The sequence below is a fragment of the Pectinophora gossypiella genome, chromosome 2 (genome assembly GCF_024362695.1).
Source record: "Pectinophora gossypiella chromosome 2, ilPecGoss1.1, whole genome shotgun sequence".
Taxonomy (NCBI): Eukaryota; Metazoa; Arthropoda; class Insecta; order Lepidoptera; family Gelechiidae; genus Pectinophora; species Pectinophora gossypiella.
The window spans coordinates 18,061,049-18,088,296 of record NC_065405.1 but is presented as its reverse complement, the minus strand read 5'-3'; the positions used below and the strand labels follow the sequence as shown (position 1 = coordinate 18,088,296).

The following is a 27,248-nucleotide window of genomic DNA, read 5'->3' as shown; positions in this document are numbered from 1 at the left end:
ATTGTCTGTAATATCATACTTGTTTAAAATGTAGTAAACAACGCCGATCAACAGATTATTGTCTAATAAATGTAGTAAACACAGTACGTTACTTAAATGTGTTATGCAATTATGCAGTAACCCGCACTGTTCACTATTAAATAGTGCTGTAACTACAAAGATCAAATTATTTGCAAAAGCAAAATTGGTGTAAAAGACATATCACAGAAAAATGCTGTTTTTAATGCTATTTACAGCAAATATTCAGTTGTCTTTTTGGAAAAATAAGCAAAATCCCAACGCTGTACAGAAATTTCTAGAGGTCGTAGAGCCATGGGAATAGGACCATTCGACGCAGAATTTTTTTCTGATTCCGAATCAAAAATAAAAAAAATTTGGCCAAGGTGTGGTTTACAGCAGGATTGCTTTTTACCGTGGACATAGTTATTTCGTGGATTACCAACTCATACATAGTACTGAACTAAACGTCTACTCCAGTGAAATTAGTGATTATATTTCAATATAGATAACGTTTTACTCTCTGTCAAATACAAAGCCAGTGCTGTGGCCTTCATTAGCATAGTGATGTGTAGTCGAGATTAAGATCATTGGACAATTGGAATTGGGATTACAGGCCGATCGATTCCGTTCACATTAGTTTCAAAGTCACAATTTCTCGAACATTCAATGATGAATAATAATTATACGCTTTACAAAACTATTAAACAAAAACGAACCACAACATTACATCAATTAACAAAGTTTCAAAGAAAACTTGTACGTCTGCGTACTACACGTGGCAATTTGCTGCTAACTGTCTAACTACCAACTGAACCCTGTATAACAGCGGTACTACTCAATTACATTAATGAGGGAAATTATTTAGAACCCTTACTATGTTAACTGGTGGACTTATGTTGAACAGGTGTTATATTGTACAGATTACCTCGTGTCCCTTATATGTGGAATATTATTAAGACGTAACCCTGATACCAGGGTTGATGAGGTTGATAATTCACCTCACAACCCACACGATAGAAGATTAAGAAGTAACATTTAGTCATGTAGCTGATCAGTTTTAAAACCTACATTGTTACTTTTCACTGTCCTTTTTTGTACTACAATGTAAAATGTAAAAGTTTAAAGAAATATATAGATTTACATATCTGAAATTATATTAATCTGTGAAACTTTAATCAGGCATGTACAATCTTGCATATAAAGCAGTTTGTATAATTAAATCAAGAGAAACATGACTGTTTTGAGTAGTTGAGTGGGGTTTGGGTCCGTACACCACAGTTTGAATGACGGTTAATTACCGATTGAATGGATCTCCGATTAATCTCAAAATATGTTCCCATGACGACGATAATCTGCAATCGTAACAGATACAAACAGAACAGATATTAATTACTTACTTATATTTTACTTTTTTTTACATATACTTTTATATCTTTCTAACTTCTAATTTTTAAGTTTGATGTGTTATTTTAATTTTACTTTATTTTTAAATACTTAAGTACCCTTAATTGTATAAGTTATGTACGCCGTAATTGTCATATATATTAGTCACAATACCGTAACCTTATAAATGTAAAATGTTTTAATATATGTGATGTGGTTGTACTTTATAAATAAATAAATAAATCGTATTTTCTAGATAATAGTAAAATGAAAATGTAATAGTTGTAATGAAGAAAACACTCGTAAAATCATAATTTACTTAGAAAATGTATTTCGCACACTTATCCATTCCAAACAAATAGCAAATTCTTAAAATAGGTGTGTTTAAGCTCGAGTATTTTTTTTGTAGACGAGTTGCTACGAGAAGCGTAGCACATTGCTACGTATTTCGGTGCAGTGGCTACACAAAGTTATTGGACTCGCACTTTATAAGAAAACATGAACGAATGGAAGATTTTATTCTCAATCTTCGGTTTATATATTATAAATATATACTTAATTTTAACAACAACAATCTAAATCACGCAAATAATGGAACCGTCAACATGGTACAGAACAAAAAGCACTCTAAAGCTGTTTGAACAGCTTTACCTATCCAATTTCCTTTGTAAGCGAACAATGTAGCGTTAACAAGGTAGGTGTAAACACAACACAAGTAAGACAATTCGTTCATAATCCAGTTAAATTCCGTGCTATTGGTGCACGCGCCGCGTCCGCTACCTCGTCACCACCACACATACACTGACAGCGAGCGCGGGAGCGGGAAACTCACTCTTCTCACTGATCTCCGATTTTTACAATATGCCCACTGACATACATAAATTACCTTTGTATAGTTTTAAAATCATAATAAGTCTCTCTCTCTCTCACACACACACACTCTCTGTCTGTCTCTCTCTCTGTCCCTCTTTTTTTAATAATATAGGCTCGCGTTTGTCCACAATCTCACCTGATGGTAAGTGACGATGTGATGTAGGGTGGATGATGCTTGCCTAGCAAATGCTAAATTGGTATGCATTTGCTCTAGCCTTCTCTATCTCTCTCTCTCTCACACACACACACACACACTCTCTCTCACTCTCGGAGCGGTCTGCCTTCTTTGTACATCTAATTCACTTCGCTCTATCGGACGTGTCGTTTTTGGAGACATTGCACAAGCACAGTTTCTTCTTGATCGCATTGGCCCATCTTGTTGTCCTTAATTAAATAAATAGAAAAAAAATTAGAAAAACTAAGGTAGGTAAAGTTACTACAAGCTAAGTGACTACTTAGAACACAGAAATGCTTGTAAAAACTGTCTGAGAGCCAATATACTAAAATTGCATAACAACATTTTTTAAGAACGTTTAAAACCCTGTGCCGAGTTTATTCTTGCTTTTTTCGGCTATACAGGCCCGCGTCCTCTCAGCACTGTGAACGAGGTCTTACGAAGCAAAACAAAACTTGTAATCCCGCTTTAACTTCTCACATAAATTTTTGTCGTTCACTTTCTCATTAAAGTGGCTAACACAATTTAGGGCGTCGCAGGGTTTAGGGAAATTGCCTTTTGGAAAACAAGAACTTACAGCTCGTAAACTTGGAATTTTGTACTTAATAAAGTCACCACTATAAGCTCATTTAGAAAATTACTTACGAGAAATAAACTACACTATTTTAACTTGAAAAGGCCTTTTATTGTACTATATTAGTAGAACAAAGTTAAGCTGCTCAAGAACATTATGTTTAACACGAAGTAGCTGCATTCATATTGTAGAGCAATTTACTTTATATATTTTTCTATCATTTTCTTGAATAGTCATTATCTCCCTAGCGTTATCCCGTTTTCACAGGGTCCGTTTACCTAACCTGATGATTTGACAGGTCCGGTTTTTTACAAAAACTACAGTCAGTCTGACCTTCTAACCCGCGAAGGGAAATAATAAATAATAATAATATTGTTGTTTATATAGTGCGTGGAATTACAGGTAAGTATAACAAGAGTAACTGTTTTAAAGGCTCCAGTTGGTAGGATAACTTTACCAGCTATTTCTACATTTGAATTTTCAAATACCATCGAACGATACGTCGTGTCCATTTTAAATCTTCGTAACAATATTGGCTACTACTTAGTAGTTCGTTTGTTTGTATAAGTACTCTTTATTGCTTGTAGTCGTCTTCTCATTATTTATTTTCCGAGTTACTTATTAAGAATCAGTAACACAGTTAGATCGACAATTGTAGACTGCGTGATACGGCTCACCATCTATCACGTTGGTCTAACAAAATTCTCGGTGAATCGTGGATGGATGGTACCTGTGAGTAGCATAATTGGGAATACAGGGTGTTAGTGACATCGTAAAGAAAATTTTGAGGATTGATTCAGGCCATGATTCTGAGTTGATATCAAGTGGAATTTTCTGTAGCAAAAGTATAGAAGAGAAAATAATTAAAAAAAAAAACACATAAATACATGATTTTTGCGACAGAAAATCCTCCACAGTATTTCGTTACGATGTCACTAACACCCTGTATAATCGTATGCGTGAGTGATTTTACAGTCGTTTAATCAGTAACTTACATTGACATTTATAAAGCGCTTGAGTGTTTTAGAAGCATGTTTAAGACACAAAACACTGCGCAAAGAAAAACGAGCAACTGAAGAGAAAAAGTTAAGTAACCGATTCGTTACCGACGCAGCGAGCTGATAAGTCTTCAAGCGGCAGAGTTGCTTGCAAAATCTTGGACAGAGTCATGGAACGGAGAGTTGCACCTCCAAACGAGGCATGGAATCATTTTGAAATAATACGTACTACTTAATTAGAAAAAAAAATGAATTACTACGATCTTGACCCACCATCTTTCCTTCTTCCACTCTCATCAAAGACTTCATGCATGTATTCCGTGGTCTATGCCTACCCCAACTGGAAATAGGCGTGAGTATATGTAAAATAAAATAAGTTTATTCATCCGGCGTACCCATAGATTTTTTTTTAACTTACGCATACCAGACGTAATTTACGTCAAACACTAGCAAGGTGTATTTTTTTACGTGACTTATTGTAGATTTGCCGCAGATGGCATCAACTACTTGGCCGGACAAATGGGGAGAGCTGAAGGCTCTCACCCGGTACAACGTTTAAGGCAACATGCCTGACCCATTTGCACTTAGTATAATTGAAGTCCGAAAATCGATATGAAGGACTATTATGATTTAAAAATATTTCCACAAAAAGCCATTTTACGAAATAAGTAAATGGCAAGTTACAAAATAAATATTCAAATCAAATCAATTTATTTGCGAGAACACATAAAATACAAAAAGGTGGTAAAATAATTCAAATAACAATGTTGTGATGTGTTCGGCCTGCATGTAGGCGTACAAATATACATAAAAAAATAATAAAGAAATGGTACATTGAAAAGAAAATTATTGAAAATTATAATTATTATTAAAAAAATATAAAATTTAATTATTATTATTTCAGCTGATGCCTATAATAGACCCAAGCCTGTGCTATAGGCCATCTTAGTGTTACTTACTAAAAGGTCACAACTGGAAATATTATTATGTATCGTCTTTGTTAAAGAAATAAATATATTTTTTTACAAACTTTCATACATGATATTACATTTTGGACACAGATTCGTGAAACAAGCTTATTTATGTTTCTTTTGTTATTCGCACGTTTTTTCATTTATATTGTTCAAAAAAATTAAAATCGAATACGATGTTCGGCGGGGCTATTTATTATCTTACCGTCATATTCATTATTATCGCTGTTTAGGTGCCTACTTTACTAGCAACATGTGTCTTCATATAAGTGATATTGGATCCAAAATTAATATCCCGACCCCTGAGAGGTCTTGTGCCTCGTGGTAGCGAAGTGATGAGTAATTCTCATACTAATATATTATGCAAATATCTAATAATAGCTATCAAGATGATACATTACTCTACACTCCGTTCTAATAATGTTGAAACAATGCCTTTTACAAATATGAAACTCTGGCAAGTAGTTATTGCGGCAAATCTACAATAAGTCACATCAAAAAAAAGCAAATGTGAAAGTTAAGATGATGTGTGAAGTAAAAATGAGATAAGCATTTAACGTATTATAAAGTTACGACTAAATCCCAATGGGGCAGTCAGAAATACGTCCATCGCAAGATGAATTAAGTACCCACACCTCATCGAGCTCTCTGTGACACCTACGTGATAGGTGGCCATATCGCCGTCTAATGATCGAGCCAACTGTGTTAGTGAATAACTCGGAAAGCTATTTGACACTAATATTATTTCATGTAATATTTTAGATTAAAAGTTTATGAGCTTAGTAAAATGAAACGTTTGACCATTCTCCTCAAATAAGCTTGTAGAGAACACGAGAGCTAAGCCGTGGATCACAGAACGGATGCGGATACGTACAGACGCGGATACCTACGGAGGCGGAATCATGCGGATGCGGACGGAATCCCGCGGATGGCAGCGGATGTGCACGAATATGTCTTCCGCTATTCAGTCATTACACTTTGCCAACTCTGCGAATTATGTTATTTGTTCATCTACCGCACTATACTTTTTATATCGATATGTATGTATGTAGGTGGATTTGGTTACGTAAGATTAGGTACTGGTCACAATATATTGTCCATGTGAATATTGCTATGTAGACTTTCCGAGAAAGTAGACAATGCTAACTGGCTCAAATCCACAATAAGACTGTCACGCAAAAAAATAAACTTTATTGTTATTTTATTTAGGAAAGATATTATGATAACTACTTACAGATTAATAAATAATAAAAAGAAAAATATTGAACAATTTATTCTTGTCTTTAAATTCAGTAAAATTCGTCTCAACATGGTATCTACAATGAAAAATGCTGTACCTGATCTAGTTCATTTTTTCTACTAAATTTAAATTAGCTAATTTAGCGGAACAATTTCCCGTTGTATCTCCTCATTACCGGGAAGTAAGGTGCAGCTTCAGTCCACATTGTAATGCTAAGTAGTTCTACATAAAATATGTGTGGGCTAATTTGTAGACGAGCAGCTAGCAGAGCCTCCGGTGTAGTAAAAAATTAACAGTAGGTACATTGCATAGAAGCGTACTATGTTTCTATTTCCGTAATGACCCTCGACATAATGTCAATGCCCTCAGCAATTTCTTAGTATTTCCGAGTACAACCGAATGCCAATTTTATGGTCATCAAAAACAAAACAACAATAAAACTACGTACGCAGTTCTGAATTTAAATTCTATTTTACTATAAATTTCATTGAAGTATAACATTTTTGTTACTATAGTAAATAAATCTTATGATTGATGAAAAAACTTACTTCGTTTGTTCGCGTGTGTGAACTATTTCACACACACACACACAGTCGGAATATAAATCTGCGATTTTTGGATGACCACTACCCACTGTTCTCTGTTTACTTTGCTCCGGCGTTACCAGCTCAATTGAACCCCGCCGCCGCTTCAAATATGCACGAGTCGACCTTTACCGACCATCTACCCTGCTAGTTGGAAATCTTTGCTGTTTCCTGTATTTTCTTTTTGCTGAGTAAGGTAAATGGCACTTTGTACGACTGTGTGGTTTCGTAATGTGAACAGTTGGGAAGGTTTCTTCTAGATTGTCGTTATTTTCAATGAATTCGTTTGTTTAGAAATTTATTTCATAATATTATTTTTTTCACGTGACTTACAAATGACAAATGACATTAACTATTAGACTGGATAAATGGGGAGCGCTTAGGGCTCTCACACAGTTCAAAAAATATTAATTTTATTTAAAAACCTCTGTTCAGGGCGTCATCTGAGAGGCTTATAATTGAAATAATTAATAAATCGATAAGCGGTGAATAAGGGAAATCCTCGACAATGCCGGTGGGTTCGGTATCAGACTGTATCAGAGTCCTGAAGTGTTTGTTGTGACTGCGAGCTGATTAGCTGCCTCTACAACCGTAGAGATTTTGTAGTCATTTTTCTAGAATATACATTATATTCTATATATATTCTATTCTACAATATTCATTAGAAACAATAGAAACATAGACAGATATATATAGATACAGAGAGATAGAGAGGAGGCCTATACCCAGCAGTGGGTGGATACAGGCTGAGTAGATAGGTAGATAGATAGAATAGAAATATACCTATAAGTTCTCCTAAAATTTCGAATCTGTTTAATGGATTAGGGAAAAACAAGGATATTTATTTGATAAAAGATGAAAGGAAAGTAAATTATTTCTCGCAGTTCCACCCCCGGATTTTGCAGTCTAATCAACTATAATACCTGTGTTGTCTAAAATCCATAATAAACACAATTTAGTTCCGGACGCCCTATGCAATCAACATCCCACCTCAAGTCTGTTTTCCGGGAAATTAAAATGGAAGTGGAGAATAATTCATGGATCGACAGAGCAGGTTTATGTCCGCCGTTAATGCCGTAAGACAGTTCCGGACTCCGGGTTCCGTATTCCGGATTCGTCCGGGAATCCGGCCCGTGAAATATTTCAATCGGAACTGTTCCTGACACCTCGCGTTTACTTTTATTACTGCCATTTTTTCCCCAACTTGATTCTCTTCAGGTTTAAACTTGTTAATTTTTATAAGAGTTTGCGATTCTTATTTGTGCTGAGACTTGTTAATTTTATTTGTGTTTTTGTTTTAGTGAATGTCTGACGTTTATATAAATGTACTTAAGTAACTGCTAATTCTAAGTCGTACAACTTAGTAACTTACTAATAGTCTTTTTGTTCAGAGATTTGATCCTTTGCTATATTATTACTTAATATCGTTTCGTTCGTTATTTTTGATCGTGGTTGGTAAGTAATCCACTTCATAACACTGAGTGTTATTTTTATTCACTATAGAGATTGTTGCATCACAATGTCTCTTGATAAAAATATCTATCAGTAGCAAAGGCAAAATTGTTTGTAAAATCAGACTGAGACGAAAGATTTTTCGAAATATTTCCAACCCGCTCCACTACTGCAACTATCAGGTGGTATAAGTAGTTACCAACCAACCAATAGAAACAGTTCTAGGTACTAATAATATGCTGTTTTGTCCTCAGGGAGGTGCTAGACAACGGCACGCTGGTGTTCCTGCCGTTCAGCGGCGCGCAGTACCGCGCAGACGTGCACGCGGCCGTGTACCGATGCCGCGCGCACAACACGCACGGTGCCGCGCTCAGCCGAGACATGCGCGCGCACGCAGGTCAGTATTGTCGCCGAGTGACGTCATATCATATAGCTTCTGCCAATACGCGGGCGCGTACCGCTGCCGCGCGCACTGCACGTGAACGCTCTCATAGGTCGCTGTTACGTTTGATTTCCCCGTAAGGTACACCACTCAACCTTGCCGACGCGACGTGTTTTCTCTGCATTAGTGCAAAATCCACCGCTTCTGCATCTACAAATAACTTACTTCAGAGCGTATAGGTACCTACTAAAACATCCCTAGGGTTCTAAATTATTGCTAACGTGCAACATACGCGTTTTTAAATAAAAGTCTTTACAGACTTTTTTAAACGTGTAGCGTCTGGAACCAGTGGCTAGTAGCTCTCAAAGAACTTGTTTGTGCATAGGTTGGATTGCTGCGCTGACTTGATTTCCTAGCTTTGCGGTGAAGTTACTTCCCCATTCAGTTGGGAGATTCCTTTACTTGGCCATTTTGTATGTAGACACCGCTTGTTTCGTCAAGCTGTGTGTTAGAATAACTTATGTCTTATTACTAGATTTTTTCATAAGTACATAATTAGTCAACACACATAATTAGTGAAAAGTAAGTATTAAGGATGCTGATTTAAGTAAATAATTATTAATATAAAACTTTAGATAGCTAATGGTGCTAATTCCTGTAAATACCATCTAATTTTATTTTAAGTTATATCTGTCCTTTTCTTATCCGCCGAAAAGGAAAGGGACGGGTAATCGACAAGCATAAAATTTATGGAACACACGTCAATTTTAAGCACAAATCTAAACCAACCGTCTAAAAATTTTACGTCAGTCAATAACCCGACACATTAATTTACTCATTCTTCCTAAAATTAAGAGCTGTGAATCATCCGTCCCTTTCCTTTTCCACGGATACGAAAATGACGGATATAACCTAAAATAAAATTAGGCGGTGTCTGCAGGAATCGGGGCCATTGTACTTACTAACAAATAAACGTAAGAAAATCTAATACTAACTACTTTGTAATTTTTGAAGTCAGTGAATAAAGGCTATTTTCATTTCATTTTCAAGTATTAAGATATAAATTTTATATCCGCATTTGTCCTATAATAATAATTGAAGATAAAATACTCGTATTGTGGTCTCTATCTATTTAGTAGCAACTAGTTCCGCATATAAAATGCGCCAATGTAGTTGTCACAACGCGACGCACAAATACAACTTCAGCTTGTGCTTAACGGGTAGGTGCTATGCTCTGTTCGTCCGGCCGAGTAGTTAATGCTATTGTCGGCAAATCTACAATAAGTCACGTAAAAAAAGCTCTGTTCGGTCCCCGAAAACAGCCTTTGTGTGGTAGCTCATCCCTCGCCGCCAAGATAGGTAACCAGCTCATATATCCTATCACTAGCCACTTCGTCATAACTATTTATCTTAGTAGGACAACAATACATATGTAGAAGAGCTTTTGACGAGTTGTGCGCCGTTTCATACCAATAAGAACACGAGCTTATGTTCTGCAACCTACACACACACCTCGACTGTACTACCTTAATCATGTGGCAATATAATTGGCACATTTCAGTCAGTGTAACATTTCACTTTATCAACATCCTCGCAATATCGTTTACTAATTAAGAACGAAACGTACACCAGCACAATTTTTCATTTTTATTAATTAAACGTTCCTTTAAAATAACGAGCGCAGCGTGCTGTTAATTAATATTTTTAAATTTAAAATCTGGTACACGGTGATTTTATTTTTTGAAAAAAAAAAAAAAAATTCTCGTTTTCGCATCTCGTCGAAAAGTAACGTGTCAAAGTGATGAAAAGTAAAAGGGTAAAAGTGAGTGCCGACATTAGCTCCGGTACTCACTTTTACCTTTTGAATGGCTATGATCGGAGTGCGCGGCGCGGGGAGCGGGGAGGTGGATAACGAGAGGGTAATCCCGGTGCCGTGGACGTCAGTAATTACACTAAATCCGAGCTTACCCACGCAGGAAAAATACTGTAAGCTTGACTTTAACAGGGCTGCCTACTGTTTATTAAATAACAAATACTTAGACTGGATTTCTTCACAGTATTAACATCTTCAAAATATTTAACAATTTATATTTTTTATGGATAAGTTTAATCCAGCTCAAGTCTTACGTTACCTATGATTTTTTTTCTGGCTTATTGTAGATTTTCCGCAAATAACATTACCTACTTGGCCGGACAAACGCGGAGCGCTGAGTGCTCTCCCCCGGTACAAAAAAAAAGACAACAGGCTTATGGCAGCTAATACATAAATAATAAGGGTCCCCAGGGCGTCGTCTGAGTGGGCCGATAGCGATAAGCGCTAAGTGAGGACATTCCTCTACCCCGTCGACGAGGTCGTCGATATCGGGGTCTTAAAGCGTTTTTATCACGATCTGGTTGACCACCTGTATGGCTAGAGTAATCAGGTCGTTAGGAAGACGGTAACCTACCATCGAATACTTATTTTTATACACTTACACTACACTTTTAACGACACACTACACTTACAGAAACTTACACACTACACACACACACACGCACACTTTGGTTACACTTTTCTTATAGTTTAACTGTTTGTTTGTCACCACTTGTGGCCCAGCCCACTCCAGTTTGTGTATTTATTTATTCATTTGATCGTTATTGTACTGGGTTAGAGCTTAACCTGCCTCGTTATTTGTGAGAACCTTTAATTGGTTCTGATGTTGTTATTCCAGTCTTTAACTTGTTTTTGATAACTGTTGGTTCTCCTAGAATTAAAAAATAAAAATAAATAAAAAATAATGCTTTTGTTTTTGCGCGATTATACTGTGTGTGTGTGTTTGTGTGTGTGTGTGTGTGTGTGTGTGTGTGTGTGTGTGTGTGTGTGTGTGTGTGTGTGTGTGTGTGTGTGTGTGTGTGTGTGTGTGTGTGTGTGTTTTGTAACAGCCTCCGTGGTCTAGCGCTTAGCATCAAGCTCACGATCTGGAGGTCCGGGTTCGATTCTTGATGGGGACACTGTCGAAATCACTTTGTGAGACTGTCCTTTGTTTGGTAAGGACTTTTCAGGAATTTGAATCACCTGATTGTCTGAAAAAGTAAGATGATTCCGTGCTTCGGAGGGCACGTTAAGCCGTTGGTCCCGGCTATTAGCCGTAAAAACACCTCCACCAACTAGCAGTGGAGCAGCGTAGTAGAATATGCTCTATTGATGAGAGGCCTGTGCTCAGCAGTGGGATGTATATACGCTGTTTATGTTTATGTTATGCATACTGTGACCACTCATGACTATGAAACTACGAGTTACCTACTGTTCTCTCTTCACTATATCGCTACATTCTCCCGCATTAGAACAAACATGTTAATCAAACGTGGCCATGATACGTCATCATTGTACAGCGCGTCACCTGTGTTGCACTCTCCTCTCATCGTGTACCGAGGATTCCGCAAACAATACTTGTGATAACGGGGGTACTTGCATAATTACACTCACTTTGTGCATGGTACATTGCATACTTAATTAATATGCAGATCTAAAGACTATTAGTTGAATTGAAATTGAATATTAGTTCCGTATACCGAATATCATAATACGAACAAAAAATGAACGGGGAAACCAGTTCGCCTTTTCTGAAAGTTATTCAAAGTAATATGATTGTTAGTTAGTCAAGGATACTAAGTAATTCTACTACTACACCAACTTTGTAACAATAACTAACTTATGAATAACTATCTGTATCATACTCATAGAATAAATAGAGAATAATACTGCGTATAGTACGGTAATTCTCCGCTCCCCACATTAATTCGTATCAGCCGCCGAGCTGGATTTACTTCACCCCCTTTCGGTTTTACTTTGCTCTAAAGGGCCGTAAGCCACTAAGGAAGGGAGAGCACGCGCGGACTGTCTCGCTTGCACTTACGTGGCAAGACAGCACATGTCTCATTCTTAGATTTTTGTATGGAATGTTGGGGTTGAGTATTATTCTATCTAACACAATCAGAGACAAGAAAACTGCTCTACACACAACATCTAAGGAATAAAATTTAGTTTATCGCACTCATACGCGATGTTAGTGACATCGTAAGGAAAACTTTGAGAGATGATTCAGATCATGATTCCGAGTTGATATCAAGTGGACTTTTCCGTCGCAAAAGCATGAAACTGAAAATAATTAAAAAACCACTCAAATTTTCATGAACTTTCCGACACGAAATTCCACTTGATATCAACTCAGAATCATGGTCTCAATTCATCCACCTCAGTATTTGTTACGAAGAAGAAGAGAAGAGGAGAGGAAGTTAAAGAGTATAAAATTGGAAACAATTAAAAGACACCATGTATTTTGCGACGGAAAATCCCATATTAACTCAGAATCATGGTCTGAATCATCCTTCTCAGTATTAGTTACGATGTCACTAACACCCTGTATACACGCTGTAACACACTGTTTTGAGCAACAGCGACAATTACTGCATTCTTAAAAAGCTTATACAACAACGATAATTTGTACTCGACCTAATATATTTGAATCCTCTGAGAGGTCGTTCATAAGCCGTGGAACGTAGCAACAGCAGGTGCGGCGGTTACACACATTACGTTGTTTATGTGCGCCGCGAGGGTCGTCCAACGCGCATCCACCACTATTGTTATTTGCCTGCAAATACTGCCCATCTGTTTACACCAAATTGCCTTTTTCTACACGTTTTTACGCTATGTTTGTTAATGGAACAATAAACTATATACTTAAGGATTTATGACTTGCTACTTACGGTTACGGCATTAGTGTGTATCTACCTACATTATAGAGTCCTACTTGAAGTTATAACCGGTTGTATCTTTATGATTATTTTTCGGTAAAACAGAATGTTATAAAAGGTATATAAATAATTACTTATCATGAAAAGAGAAAATATAATTGAATATAAAAGAAAATACGAAAATAAAACATGAGAAATTAGAAAGAGTCTTACCCTCCATCGCGTATCTGTTCCACAGAGACATGCATGTAATATAATATTAATATGTCTAAAGTAACTCTTGACGTTGAGACATTATAATACAATATTCATAAAAATGTCGACAAGGTCAAACCGTGTCCTCGCACAAATTGAAAGGTCTCTCAGCAGAAGCCTGCAGGCACCCAATTTAGCTCCAAATGATCGTCTGCATTCTCAAAGAATTTATCTTTCAAAACAAAGAGTAGAAATAAGCGAGAATTTTTCACAAGAAACTCGCTTTTATATCTCATTAGTCTCAGTCGGCGCAAACTTTTTATTTTGTGCCGAATTTGAATATTGTTGAAGAGTCTCATAATGAGGAAATGTCTCAAGTCTGGTGGAAGATGACGTCACATTTGTTCGTGACGAAATCTCTCGTGGCCGAACTTGTGTAGATTTCTGACTCGCGGGTCGAAAAGAAAATGTAATACAAGCTATTTATACTTAACAGTTCAGAAAGTTTCCATGATCATCACGTCTTTGGGGCCAATTGGAACAACTCCCAGTCACTCTTGGTATTGACAGTTTAAGATAAATTACGATGAACTCGCAGGCTGAACTATATATGTTCAAAAGGCAACTTGCAGTCATTCTTCATTAAGTTTATTTGATAAATTATCATAAACTGCATAGCCATTTACTTGGTCGATTTATAGTTTATAAAATTTAAAAAAAAAACTGTTAATTATACTTAACCAATTTTGAAAGATTCGTTCATAATTTTCGTGTCACTCCCGGCTACCTTTCACGAACCAAAATATTGTTCTTCCACAAACTAATTTGTCAGAAACAGCACTTCGAACAAATTAATTTCACGTGTACCTTGTTTGAATGGAAAACAACTTCTGGGAATTAATAATTCTGTCGGACAATACCTGCGAGGGTAAGAGATTGACCTGCTACGGAACAGGGTCTGGCGCGATATCATAGAGAAAGCAATGGAACTATTCTATTTCAAGAAAATCGTGAATGATTGCAACAGAATATCTAACGAGGTTGACTAAACTTAATTATACAGTTAGTGACAGTGATGTACAAGTACCTATATACAAGTAGCCATACATGTAAATAGGATGTTAGTGTCATCGTAACAGATACTAAGGGGGATGATTCAGACCATGATTCTGAGTTGATATCAAGTCGGAAAAATCATGACAATTTTTGTGTTTTTTAATTATTATTCTTCACGTGATCAACTCAGAATCATGGCCTAAATCATCCTTCAAAGTTTTCGTTACAATGTCACTAACACCCTGTATATATTTAATAGGCTCCCCGTGTCATAAATCTGGAAACCCGAAGACTAAAAAAATGATTTTGTTGAAATAATGGTTTAAGTTGATCTAGTTGGATAGAATATAATCTAAATAAATATATATACTTACCTAAATATAGAATGTACAGTACACGTAGCGATATGCACAAATAAACCTATAAAAGTAAATTTTATCCCAAGCATAGTACCATGACATGTCACACCCACTTCCTAAAAGGCAAGCTTTAAGGCTATAGAGGTTGTGCTCAAAGGCGAGTTAGGAATCACTCGCATTACCATAATGCTTCGGCAAGCGATAAGCGAGCGGCGGCGGGCACCTCTATATTTCCATACTCAGCCCGAACTTGTCTTCCGAGGAACATTCCATACCGCCTAAGACACTTCTGGGTGTCGTTTCTACTTCAACGTTTGGGTCTTGCCAGTAAAATCGCTGAATCTAGTAGCGTCCTAAAACGTTGACTCTAGGGATAATGGTTGCATTCGAATTTGATGATAAACATTTTTATTTATTTACTAGATTTTTAGCTTTGCAATTAAGTGTTGCTTATTGTTGTAATGCTTCATTTATATAAATAATTATAGTTATATAAGCGAAATTTCTGCACACTTTGAACACCCAATCAGAGCGATCGTTTTATAAATGATCCAGAAACCTTAAGTTATGTAATTCTCTAATCTATAATGTAACAGCATGATGAAATATATTGTTTTAAGTTTACGCGGTTATTATCATAATTAAAACACATAATATATGAGACTCCCTATGAGCCTCTCATATCCCTACTTCAAACGCGGTAAGAACCCGTTATTATCTGTCTTAATTATGATGGAATATACCCTCAGAATATGCCCTAAACCTCCTCCAATTGCCGTCGAAAGGCCTGTGTCCAGCGAAGGAACATTATTTAGGCTGCCTATGTTAGGCTTACCAAAAAAATCCAAATTCAACAAAACATAAGCTCGCGACTATATCCCAATTGGGGTAGTTAGAGGTACCTCCGTCGCAAAATGAACTAAGTGCCCACACCTCACCGAGCTTTTTCTTAGTCTATAGTGGTCGAACCAATTGTGTTAGTCAAAACTGAAAAGATAAATTAATAACTCATAGATGCAAGTCCGGTACCGGGGTTCAATCCGGCGCTCTCCGTTTGATAAAAAAAGCAAAAAAGTGAAATTATAAAAAAATCAATGTTTAATAATGTATATCTAAAACGTAGGCTAACTCTGAAACGCGAGGCCTGCGACAGAACGTATCACGTGGCGTATATCTCTTGCCCGAATGTCCACCGAGACCGAATGTCTGGTGACAGCCTACAGACAGACTGACATCTCATGCAGGTGCTTTCGTCAGGTTATTTTTAACTTGGTGTTTATTTATATTTTAGCTCATTCCAGTACACAATGTCTAATTTTATTTTATGCTATAATATTTTCTTATCCGCCTAAAAAGAAAGCGTTTAGGTGGCAGTTATTTGCCTGAAAACTCCATGATTAGGGTTAACTGTGACAGGCTATCCTGCGTATGATACCTAATGGAGTAGTTCTCATATAGTTTTGCTGGTTATTATTAAAATCTGCTGTTATATTTATTTCCACATAACATTTAACATAAATTGCTTATGTTATGTCTCACTGGTGGAGCCAGGCCTCCCCTCAATCAACCGGAGAGAGTATGGATCATACTTCACCTAGAACTACCGTGCCTGTGAATTCAATCTACAATATCCTACCCAAAAAAAGAACAGACTCACGATGTGATTCCTGACAATGTCCTTATCGGGCATCAAACCCGGACCACCAGATCGTGAATCCTAACGCTGAACCACTAGGCCACTGAAGCTGCATTTCCACTAACAAGAGATTAGTATAATTAATAAGACTCAACGTAACTCCTACGTCCTTGTCCTATATCTCACTCCGACCGCAACAGTGTTTTCAAGCTCTGTTACCTAACTCGTTAGAAATACCTATTAAAGTGTTGGCAGGTCAGATATTGTAAGTTATAACAATGGAACCATTCCACACGCAACTTTGTCAGTGTGGACCTATATTCAGTTATGTATCTTCGTAACTGGATAAATGATAACGTTCTTTCTGTACCGTCGGTGAAAAGTAATACAACTCGAGTTGTATCACTTTTGAGTTATTAGCACACACTTCATGTTCAAAAAATTCTCTTTCTTTCTGTCTAATTCTCGTAACTGTAGCTATTATAAATACGGAGATAATTTTTGTGTTTAGTGATATAAGTACTGTTTGTGAAGGATTCATGCTGTTATAACACGTGTAACATAATTCATCTTAACTTGCATTAAAGTGAAATGAAGATTTTCACTAAATATTTTGGTGTAAGTAAATGCAACTCAACATATATTAAAATACACGCAATCCTTGAATTCTCACAGTCCGTGTTTAATGATATAATTTTAGTTGTAACATCAAACACCAAATTTATTTTTTCGTGAAAAGTAATATAAATTAATATATATCAAAATATTTCTGAAAATACGATCTTAGATATCAATTACGTGTCGTGTATAATGATACATACAAGTTCGATTCCATGCGCCACCAGTATGTATCCTAGGGTGACCTCCGCATAAACCTGTCTATGGGAAGACATATTGTCTAGAGCCACAGCAAACCATATCTGATCCGCATTGCGAATGGGTATAGGTTAAGTTAGTACTTCAGACCAAACCGTGTTTTTTCTCTTTCTGCTATAGCCACCTTGTAGTACTTAATTACAGTACCTCAATAAGTTGTGGGTCCTGATCATGGCGTCGTTATCACCATGGCAGGGTTAGTCAAAAGGTATTTGAGATTTGTCATAACTGTCGTTAGTCTCCTTCCCTTAGCTCGAAGCATAGCTATTTTACATAGTTTTCTTGATTACATGCAGGTTAAGCGGTGGCAGATTGAACGCTGCCTTCATTGCTAAGGAGGTTGTAGACTATTATCGAGCTCCAATTAATATGCAAGCCATTCAATACACGCTGGTTAGATCTTTTATGCAAGCGCCGGTAGTGGTATTTTTGAACCTACACAGCCGTAGATGACAGCTCGGCATCGGCAGCATCGGGATCTGCCACATCTTCTCAAGAGAAGATTACCAGTTTCTCAAACACGTTGAATGGTGTAAATTTGTCGAGCTTCCTCATTTTTATAAAGGGAATAACTGCTCTGAACTCTTGAGCACCACCAGTAATATATTTTTTCTGTATTTTGATTACATAAGAGAGAATTACGCACAGGACTGTGAAAAATGGAAAGAGGAAGGGGAGGCCTTTGCCCAGCAGTGGGAATCTTGTAGGATAGATTAGATTAGAATAAATAATTGGCAACACCATGGGCACAACCCCTTAATTAAACCAGGTCATAAAGTTTGTAAAAATCCCAGGAGGTATTTGAGCTTCTGAAAGGAGTTAGTTGGCTTACATAGTCAATAAAAGCACGCATAATGGACCACTTGCGTTTATGCGGAAAACTGAGCCCATTAAAATAACATTACATATGGGACATTCGAGTATTCATTGAGTCAAGTTAGGGGCCTATGGCGGCTTAGTTATAACCCTGACACCAGGGTTGATGGGGTTGGTAATTCACCTCACAATCCACACGATAGAAGAAGAAGAAGATGGGACATTTGCCCATACATGTTGTGCCGACCCCACCTAGAGTGAGATAAGGGCAGGAGGATGATGATGATATAGTGGGAAGTTTGCCCACTTCACAATAGTGGTCCATACGCGAGGATACGCGGAAAGTCCCCCACGTGTGCTTACGTGTAGAGTTTTGCGGAAACGAGCTCATTTAGCTTAACCATAACAGACCATGGTCCATGGTGGTCATGGTCATGGTCTGAGGATAGCCCTGTGTAGCCTATAGGTTTGGAGGTGAACCAATGATCTTCATTTTCACTACCTATTCTTATCGTCAACATTGATTCGCCTCCGTTTATCGTTCTGTCAATGTTGCGGGCTACCATTAGACCGGGAATTTTGATAATTCGAATTTTACTTTACTTTAGGGGATTTTGATTGTAGAATGAGTTGTGATCTTTTAATTAGTTTCAGCAAGAAAGAAGTAACACTTACCGGTTTGTGTGATTTTGGTTTAAAAGTACGTAGGTACATCACCTTTATCTCCAGGCCATACTGCCAGGCTAGCTCGAAACATTTCTAATGACCAGTCTTAATATGATTCCTCTTACCTTCATTTGTTAGGGGTGGAAATATTATCATAATTGAATTTGTAAGATTTTGACTGCAAAAATGAACCAAAAGTGGTTTTGATTAGGGGCGTAGTGTAGTGGACAAAATGTGTTTGTAGTGGGCAGCAGTGGTGGTTTTCCTTCGTTCTCATAATATTATATTCTCAAAATATTACATTCGCAAAATATTACGTTCGCAAAATATTATATTCCGGTTATTTATGAGTTTTGAGAGTAAAATCATAACAAAAATATCTTATTATATACATTGTTTTTACATTGTTTTAAGTTTATTATTATTTATTAGAAGTTATTAAATGTATTCATTTATTAGAAATTCGTAAAAACATGTATCATTTTACACAATAAAACCGAAAAAATAAGTCATGTTAAACCACTTGACACAAATTCGTTATAGTTTATCGTTTGTGTCAATTGATATAAGTTACGTTTCTTTACTTTTTAAAGGAAATAAATAGAATTTTGCCTTTCTACAACATTATGAAATAAACTTTCTTCCAAGACATTTTGTTTTTTCTAGAATAAGTCTGTAAAATTAATAATTGAAATATGATATATCAACGATGACTTTTGTATAGTTATGTGTGTAAAAAGGTATAAGTAGACTTGTATCAATTTACACAGTATAAAAGTTGGTGTCAACTGATACATGTAATTTATTTTGATCCTCTACTATTTCTGTTTAGGTTCTAAATATAACTAAATATTAGAAAAGAAACCTTCCATCATCACCTATTGACACATCTAACTTCTGTTCCATTATTCCTTATAAGTCGCGAGCTAGAATGTTTTTAACTTTAAACTCGATTTTCTCAAAACTTGAATTTTGGACTTGTATTACTTTTCACCGACGGTACAGCTTTATCTAGACTACACCCACATAAACAATATCAACCTCTTTATAATTTATAAGAAATAGACTAGATAAGAGAGCGTTACTTAAGACAAGATAAATATTGAATATCTGTATCTTAAATATTAGAAAAATATTCCTAAAATACTAAACACCCGTGTGAGCCGTGGTAGCCCAGTTGGTAGAACGCTTGCCTCTTACTTTGAGGTCGCAGGGTCGGCTCCAGCACAGGCTTAAACCAATGATTGTCGTTTGTTTTCAAATTCATGACTGTTTGGATCATAAATGATTATCACGCGCTCAATAGTGAAGGAAAACATCGTGCGGAAAGTCACAATCCCAGAAATGCATTAAGTAGGCGCTTATGTGTGTGTGTGTGTGTGTGTGTGTGTGTATGTGTATGCAGGCCTCCCTGAGGATATGGATCCTCCATACTATTCCAATTTGGTGTTTTCAAAGAGATCCCAAAAATAGCTGCACGTAAGTACCTGCAAAGAAACATCTAGTATTGCATAAAATAAAAGTAAAGTCAATTTCATATGAAATATTTTATTGCGATATTCAATTCGCGCCAGCTATTCCAGCACCTTAATATAAAACTGGTGTAGCATGAATGTACTCTACCGCTTGTGTGTAAAGACGACAGACTCAAAATTTGTAGGTTTAATGTGATGTACGAGCCGTAGCAGTTGGTAGAACGCTTGTCTCTCATTATGAGGCCGCAGATTCGAATCCAGCACAGGTCAATGACCAATGATTGTCGAATTTGTTTTCTAATTCATGTTTGGATCATAAATGATAATCACGTGCTCAGCGGTGAAGGAAAACATCGTGAAGAAACCCATATTCCCGAGAAATGCATTTTCGGAGGTATGTGACTTCTGTATTGGGCTGGTATACCCTTCGCGTGTTGGAAGGTTAGACAGGCAGTCGCTTCTGTAAAAGTCGGACCTGTCAAATCTTCAGGTTAGGTAAGCGGACCTTTGCGAAAAACGGGATAATGCTAGGGAGATATTTCTGCTGTAGTAACACCACACCAACATGTCGGTGACACAACGGGGACCAGTAGAGTCAGTGTTTGCGTTAAGCTTAAACGACTTAAACAAGCAGCACGCTATGATTCCCGATTTGGCATAATCGTGTTAATAAATCACTCCGTCAATTTATTTACAGTTACAACTTAACACGAAACTCCAACGAATAAAGTACAACTATTTGCTCCTTTAACAAAGTTATCAAATAATACGACACTTCATGAACAGGAACAACGTCAAAACGGCCATCATAGCGTGCCGCTAATTTTTAACCCCCGACGCAAAAACGACGGGGTGTTATAAGTTTGACGTGTCTGTGTAAATGTGTATGTGTCTGTCTGTGGCATCGTAGGTCCCAAACGGATGATCCGATTTTAATGCGTTTTTTTTGTTTGAAAGGTACATCAGTCGAGAGTGTTCTTAGCTATGATAGGTGGAAATCGGTTCAAGTCTTCAAGGTCATCAGGTCGTTTGTTAGGTGTGATAGGAATGTTACACGCTCAGTTTGCTTGCAAGCATATGTGGAATCTGACATTTGAAACACTAATGTCTTCTGGAAACACTGAGCTGGTCTGCTGTTAGGCGGCTTTTTTCTGGTTTTTTAATTTTTTAATTTTAAGTGTAATTATTGACCAAGATTTTGCGTGACAGTCAGTGACATTTATTATTATAGCCTAATATGGAGCTCGATTATCTAGCGTACCTAATGTGAAATGGCAGGACGAGGGCAGTACTCCTGTTCACAATTTATTTGTGCCACAATAAATGCTATGTAAAACGTAAACACAACGAGAGTTGAAAAGATCTGTAAGGTTTTCAAGCTAAAGTTCAGTATTTTTCTATCGTCAGTAGTGAGATGGAAGTTTACCGTGCTGAATGCTTTTACTTCTATTGCAGCGGCATTGTATTCCATAATAATGCCTCTTAAATTCTAACCTCCAACAAGTTGGTTACTTCTCAATTGTCACTCACTAAGCCCATCGTAACAGGTATTCGCGAACCGTTTTACAGTACCGTAAAGCAAGTCGTAAAATTGAGTTTTCGGAACATAAAATGGGATGTTTTTGTTAACATTCAGACAAGTTTTTGACATGGGTATCGTACAGCAATATTTTTTTATAACTTACTCAATTTTAACACAGATTGTAAATAATTTCATGAAGTCAACTACTAAAACCGTGAAGGAAGACACCTTGAGAAAACCCATTACGCCAGGGAAAATGTATTTCCGGAGCCTTGATAACGTAACCGGAATTGTCTTAGTCTAGCTTAGCTTAGCTGAAAGATGAAGTGGCAGTCACTTTTATCACCTACGTGGTGCAATGGTTGAGCATTGGGCACACGATCCAGAGGTCCCGGGTTCGATTCCCGGTGGGGACATATCATGAAAATGACTTTGTGGTCCCTAGTTTGGTTAGGACATTACATTGTTTTAAGTTTACGTGGTTTTTATCATAATTAAAGCAATTGTCGTAGTGAGTTTGGTGCGAGTTCAGATGGTTCTGATATCAAAAACATAAACAAGTGGCAAAGGAAGAAGGTAGACAGATATGTCTGCCCGTAGAAAATTATAGATCTACCTACTCCACTCCAATCTCATCAGTCATCCTGTGATCATGGCACTTGCAACAGTGTCGAAATATCGGGAGTCTCATATCTACATTTAAACGCGGTAAGAACCCGTTACCATGTGCTTTAATTAGAACATTACAGGTTGATCACCAGATTGTCCGAAAGTAAAATGATCCGTGCTTCGGAAGGCACATTAAGCCTTCAGAAAGCACGTTAGTTCCTGTTACTACTTACTGTTACGGAATTATGAGCCATGTCAGGGGCCTTTAGCGGCTCAATAGTAAACCTGACACCAGGGTTGATGAGGTTGGTACTCGATCTCACAACCCACACGATAGAAGATGTCACTTTTGTAATAAACCGATAAGTGGGATCCGGAATATACACAAGAAAGATTATTAAGTAGTTAAAACATGCATTGAATCAGCGCTTTTTGATTAACACCACTGCACTCTCGTTATTCGCAGGCGACGTAACTGAATGGCGAAATTATTCAGTGTCAATCCCTCTCGCTTGTGTAACATCAATGTTCGCATGGATTGATGCCGTGGTGGCAGGTAGACTATCAATCTTTGGGGAAAAATATTTTGATGACACCAAGATAAATATTTTGCTATCAAGTTTTTGAGCGAACGGTGTTCCGGTTTTGAACAATGTTCTACTTTGATTCATAGTTTCAAAACAATGCAGTTCTTTGTTGCAGTGACTGTTGCTATAGGTAAATAGCATTGACCCACTTGAGTCCATACGGCAATTCAAAAGTCTATTTTGCTTCGATGGACTATCTCTTGTGGATTTAATGTATAACTCCATATCTGCTGGACCCGCCTGATATTGTTTATGTACTATTTATTGTAAAATTGCTGTAGATGGCACTGACTCCTTGCCGGACAAATGGAGAGCGCTCAGGGCTTTCATCTGGTACATAATTTAAGACGTTAGGCCTGAGAGTACTCAGTGGGCGCAAATTTCGGCTCAGGGCGTCATCTGAGAGGATACTATTTGAAAGATTTATGTCGACCTTAGTGGCTCGATAGCGGTAAGCACTGTATGAGGGAAATCGTCAACTACGCCGATGGGGTAGGTATCGGGGTTCTGAAGTATTAGTTGTCACGAGCTTCTGCTTCTTATAAGCTGAAGTATGAACTATTTGCTCATACTTGTACGGAGCGCGTTTCGCGCTCACTAAGCCCTTCCAACCTCTTTTTCTGTTCCGTAGTCGGAGGTGTACCTAAATACTAAAGTGTTGTGTTCTTTCTAACATTTTTGATATTCTTCTTCTTATCGTGTGGGTTGTGAGGTGGAATACCAGTCTCATCAAACCTGGTGTCAGGGTTATGATTGAGCCGCCAAAAGCCCCTGACATGGCTCATGTAACGATTACTCACTTACATCAGTAAATAGTAACCGGGACCAACGGCTTAACGTGCCTTCCGAAGCACGGATCATCTTACTTTCGGACAATCAGGTGATCAGCCTGTAACGTCCTAACCAAACTAGGGATCACAAAGTGACATACATACATAAACTCACGCCTATTTCCCACCGGGATAGGCAGAGACTATAGAATTCCATTTGCTTTCACAATGTGATTTTTTGTGATATGTCTCCACCGGGATTCGAACCCGGGGCCTCTGGATCGTGAGTCCAACGCTCAATTACTAGACCACAGAGGCCGGCGCGAGCTGATTGGCCGTCACTATTGGTGAAGTAATCGGGTCAGGATCGTGTATTACATCCTGCGTCGTGTATTACATACTAGACATAAAGAAAGGTTATATACCTATAATAGGATACGATGAAAAGGTAGAACATTACATTACATAACATCACGCCTGTAACAATCAATGAGGGGGTAGGCAGAGGTGTATAGTCCATAATATAAATACTCGCCGGTTATATAAGAAGATATATAAGATGTTAAGTATGTGATAAGGAAGAAACCCAATTACAATTTCAGTTTTGAGTTTCAAATTGACAGAAGTGTCTGGTTTACTGTTTAATTAACTACGTTATCATAATAATTATTTAATTTTCCACTCCAACACGTCTCGTGTCATGTTAAAATCTTTTTTAATTGAATCTCGCTCACCATGATGTTTGAGCGGCTATTTTTAATAACATTAAAAGGGATTCCAGATTATTGTAATTTGTGTGATATTCCGGAATTATGGCGGCGATAATTACGTGTTTCGGGTGATTCTGTCTTGTTTGTCCGGGTCCTGCTTAATTGGTGTTCCGGCCCGGACTTACGGTACAGACGACGTTTGATTTATACGCCACGTTATGGGGACACGTCTGTTTTCAAATATATCAGAACCAAAACTATTGTAGAGTGTAATTCATGTATGTTACGCTGCTGGACGTTATTATAAGTAGGTACGCAATGTTGCAATAATGTGACATACATAAATTTACGCCTATTTCCCACTGGGGTAAGCAGAGACTATAAAATTCTATTTACTTCGATCCAGACATACTTCTCTTGCTTCCTTCACACTACTTACCCTTTCGCTATATTTATATTGGTCCTAAGTAGTCAATTAAAATAAAACACGTGAAAAATACTAGGTACTAATACTAGAGATACAATAATTAATTGCTTGATTGAATTGAAGCACATTTATGTGATTACTATGTGGTGATAATTGCTTCCTCCACATTCATCAACCGCTTTATACACGCATACCGATTAAGAGTAGATCGTTCTAAACCTTTTCTAAGGATGTCTTCAATTTAGTCAATGTAAGTCCTTCTAGGTCTTCCTCTGCCAGCCCTACCATCAACTTTCGCTTTATATACCGCTTTCGCTTTCGAATGTACACATACAAACAAACAATCTTACTTAGTAATACTAATCGGTTTTCCAAATATAATGTACAGCCGCTTGAAGTGATTGGATGGGTAGCAGTATAATTGAGTTTTTTTTTTTTAAACTTACGTTAAACACTAAATAAGTATGTTAAAAGACTATCTTTACAAAATGTCACAATTGTTACAATATAATATACCCGCACGAAGCTTTTTTTCCTTCCACCCCTAAATACTGTTATTTATTTTTTCTACTCCTCTACTTTAATCTGGCATTTAAATAACCAAAAAGTCTAATATAAGTACATACATAATTAAACTCTTTGAAAAAGTGTACGCTCTATGGCCTATAAAAGCATTGTTTACAAAGTGTAACTGTACTATAATGTCGCCAAAAAAGCATTGTTGTTGTTTTTTTTTTTTGACCTGGAAACTGGCACCTTTACTTTGTTTGGTGCCATAGATATACTATAAAAAAAGTATACATTTGCCGCCATTTTCCCGCGCGTTGGAAAATAAATTGGAAAATTTTTGTGTTTCGTTTAAAATTACGTCGTCGTAGAAAAAGTATTGTATGCAACGTTGTATAACTAGGTCAAAAAATGCTCGTGGCGTCTCTTATTGCGATGTTCGCCAAGGCTCACATCGCAACTCACGCCACTCGCATTTTTTGACCCTTCTTATACAACTGTTGCATAAAATACTATTTTCATTCTGAATTTAAATCGATTCGATATTCTATTACAAATTTGCTCCTTCTTTTGTTTTCACTTTTCATTTTTAAACGCAGCTACATACCTACACACACACACAAAGCTGGCGAGGAGTGAGTGTTAATACAGGGGGGTAAAATGGTCACATCAAAGCAATTCATCTAAGAAAGCGACATTGCTATTTGACATTTAATTGTATGTGCTTCAATGTGGCCATTTTTACCCCCCAGTACACCTCAACCTACCTCTTCGAAGATGCAGGCGTGATGCCATGCTATGTTATGTTATTACCAATTTAAAAACAGCAACAGGAGCGTATCCAATTATGTTACACACTGCGCTGCATTCCTTGCCTTCAACGACGAAACTTCCCAAAGCTGGTTTAATTGTAAGAGATAATTTGCCCCAATTCGTAGCTGAACTGAAAATTTGGTTATTATGATATAAACGGTTTCAACTTTGGCCTACTAGTAAGATGAAGTCAGGAAATTTTATTTCGCTACTTATGCTCGCGAGCATGTCGCAAAAGTCGACATGAAGAGTTCGTCCCCTCTAACACAATGAACTATCTAAATTTTATAAAGGGCGATGGACTTGTCATCATAAGGATTCCAATGTCAAGCGTGGTTGTGGTGTTTCGAATGGGCACCGCCAGTACGTAACGGCCTCCGTGGTCCAGTCGTTTCAGCGTTGGGCTCACGATCCGGAGGTCACAGGTTCAAATCCCAGTGGGGACACATCACGAAAATCACTTCATGATCCCTAGTTTGGTTATAGGACATTACAGGCTGATCACCTGATTTTTCCGAAAGAAACATGATCCGTGCTTCTGATTTTAAGCCGACGATTTTAATGACGTTAAGCCGTTGGTCCCGATTACTACTTACTGATGTAAGTTAGTAGTCGTTACATGAGCCATGACAAGGGCCTTTTGTGGCTCAGTAGTTACCATGACACCAGGGTTGATAGGGTTGGTAATCCACCTCACAACCCACACGATAGAAGACCGTCAGTACGTGACTAAGTAACCTATCTTATGTGTTTTAAGTATTTCTTACAGCTTCGGGATGCAAATGTGATGCTATTGTTGCTGCTGACGCAGCACTAGCGCATGGTTAGCGGAAGCAACTACTAATCCTTCTGATAAAA

The 27,248-nt window shown here is 37.4% G+C and overlaps 1 protein-coding gene across 1 annotated transcript in view; it reads left to right on the top strand.

Annotated features, from left to right (window-relative positions):
* Positions 1–27,248, top strand: part of LOC126375869 (Down syndrome cell adhesion molecule-like protein Dscam2) — a 168,959-nt gene that overhangs the window by 42,236 nt on the left and 99,475 nt on the right. Inside the window, exon 3 of the mRNA XM_050022942.1 lies at positions 8,505–8,647. Within this exon, the coding sequence (XP_049878899.1) occupies positions 8,505–8,647 (143 nt within the window). The remainder of the gene's footprint in view (positions 1–8,504; positions 8,648–27,248) is intronic.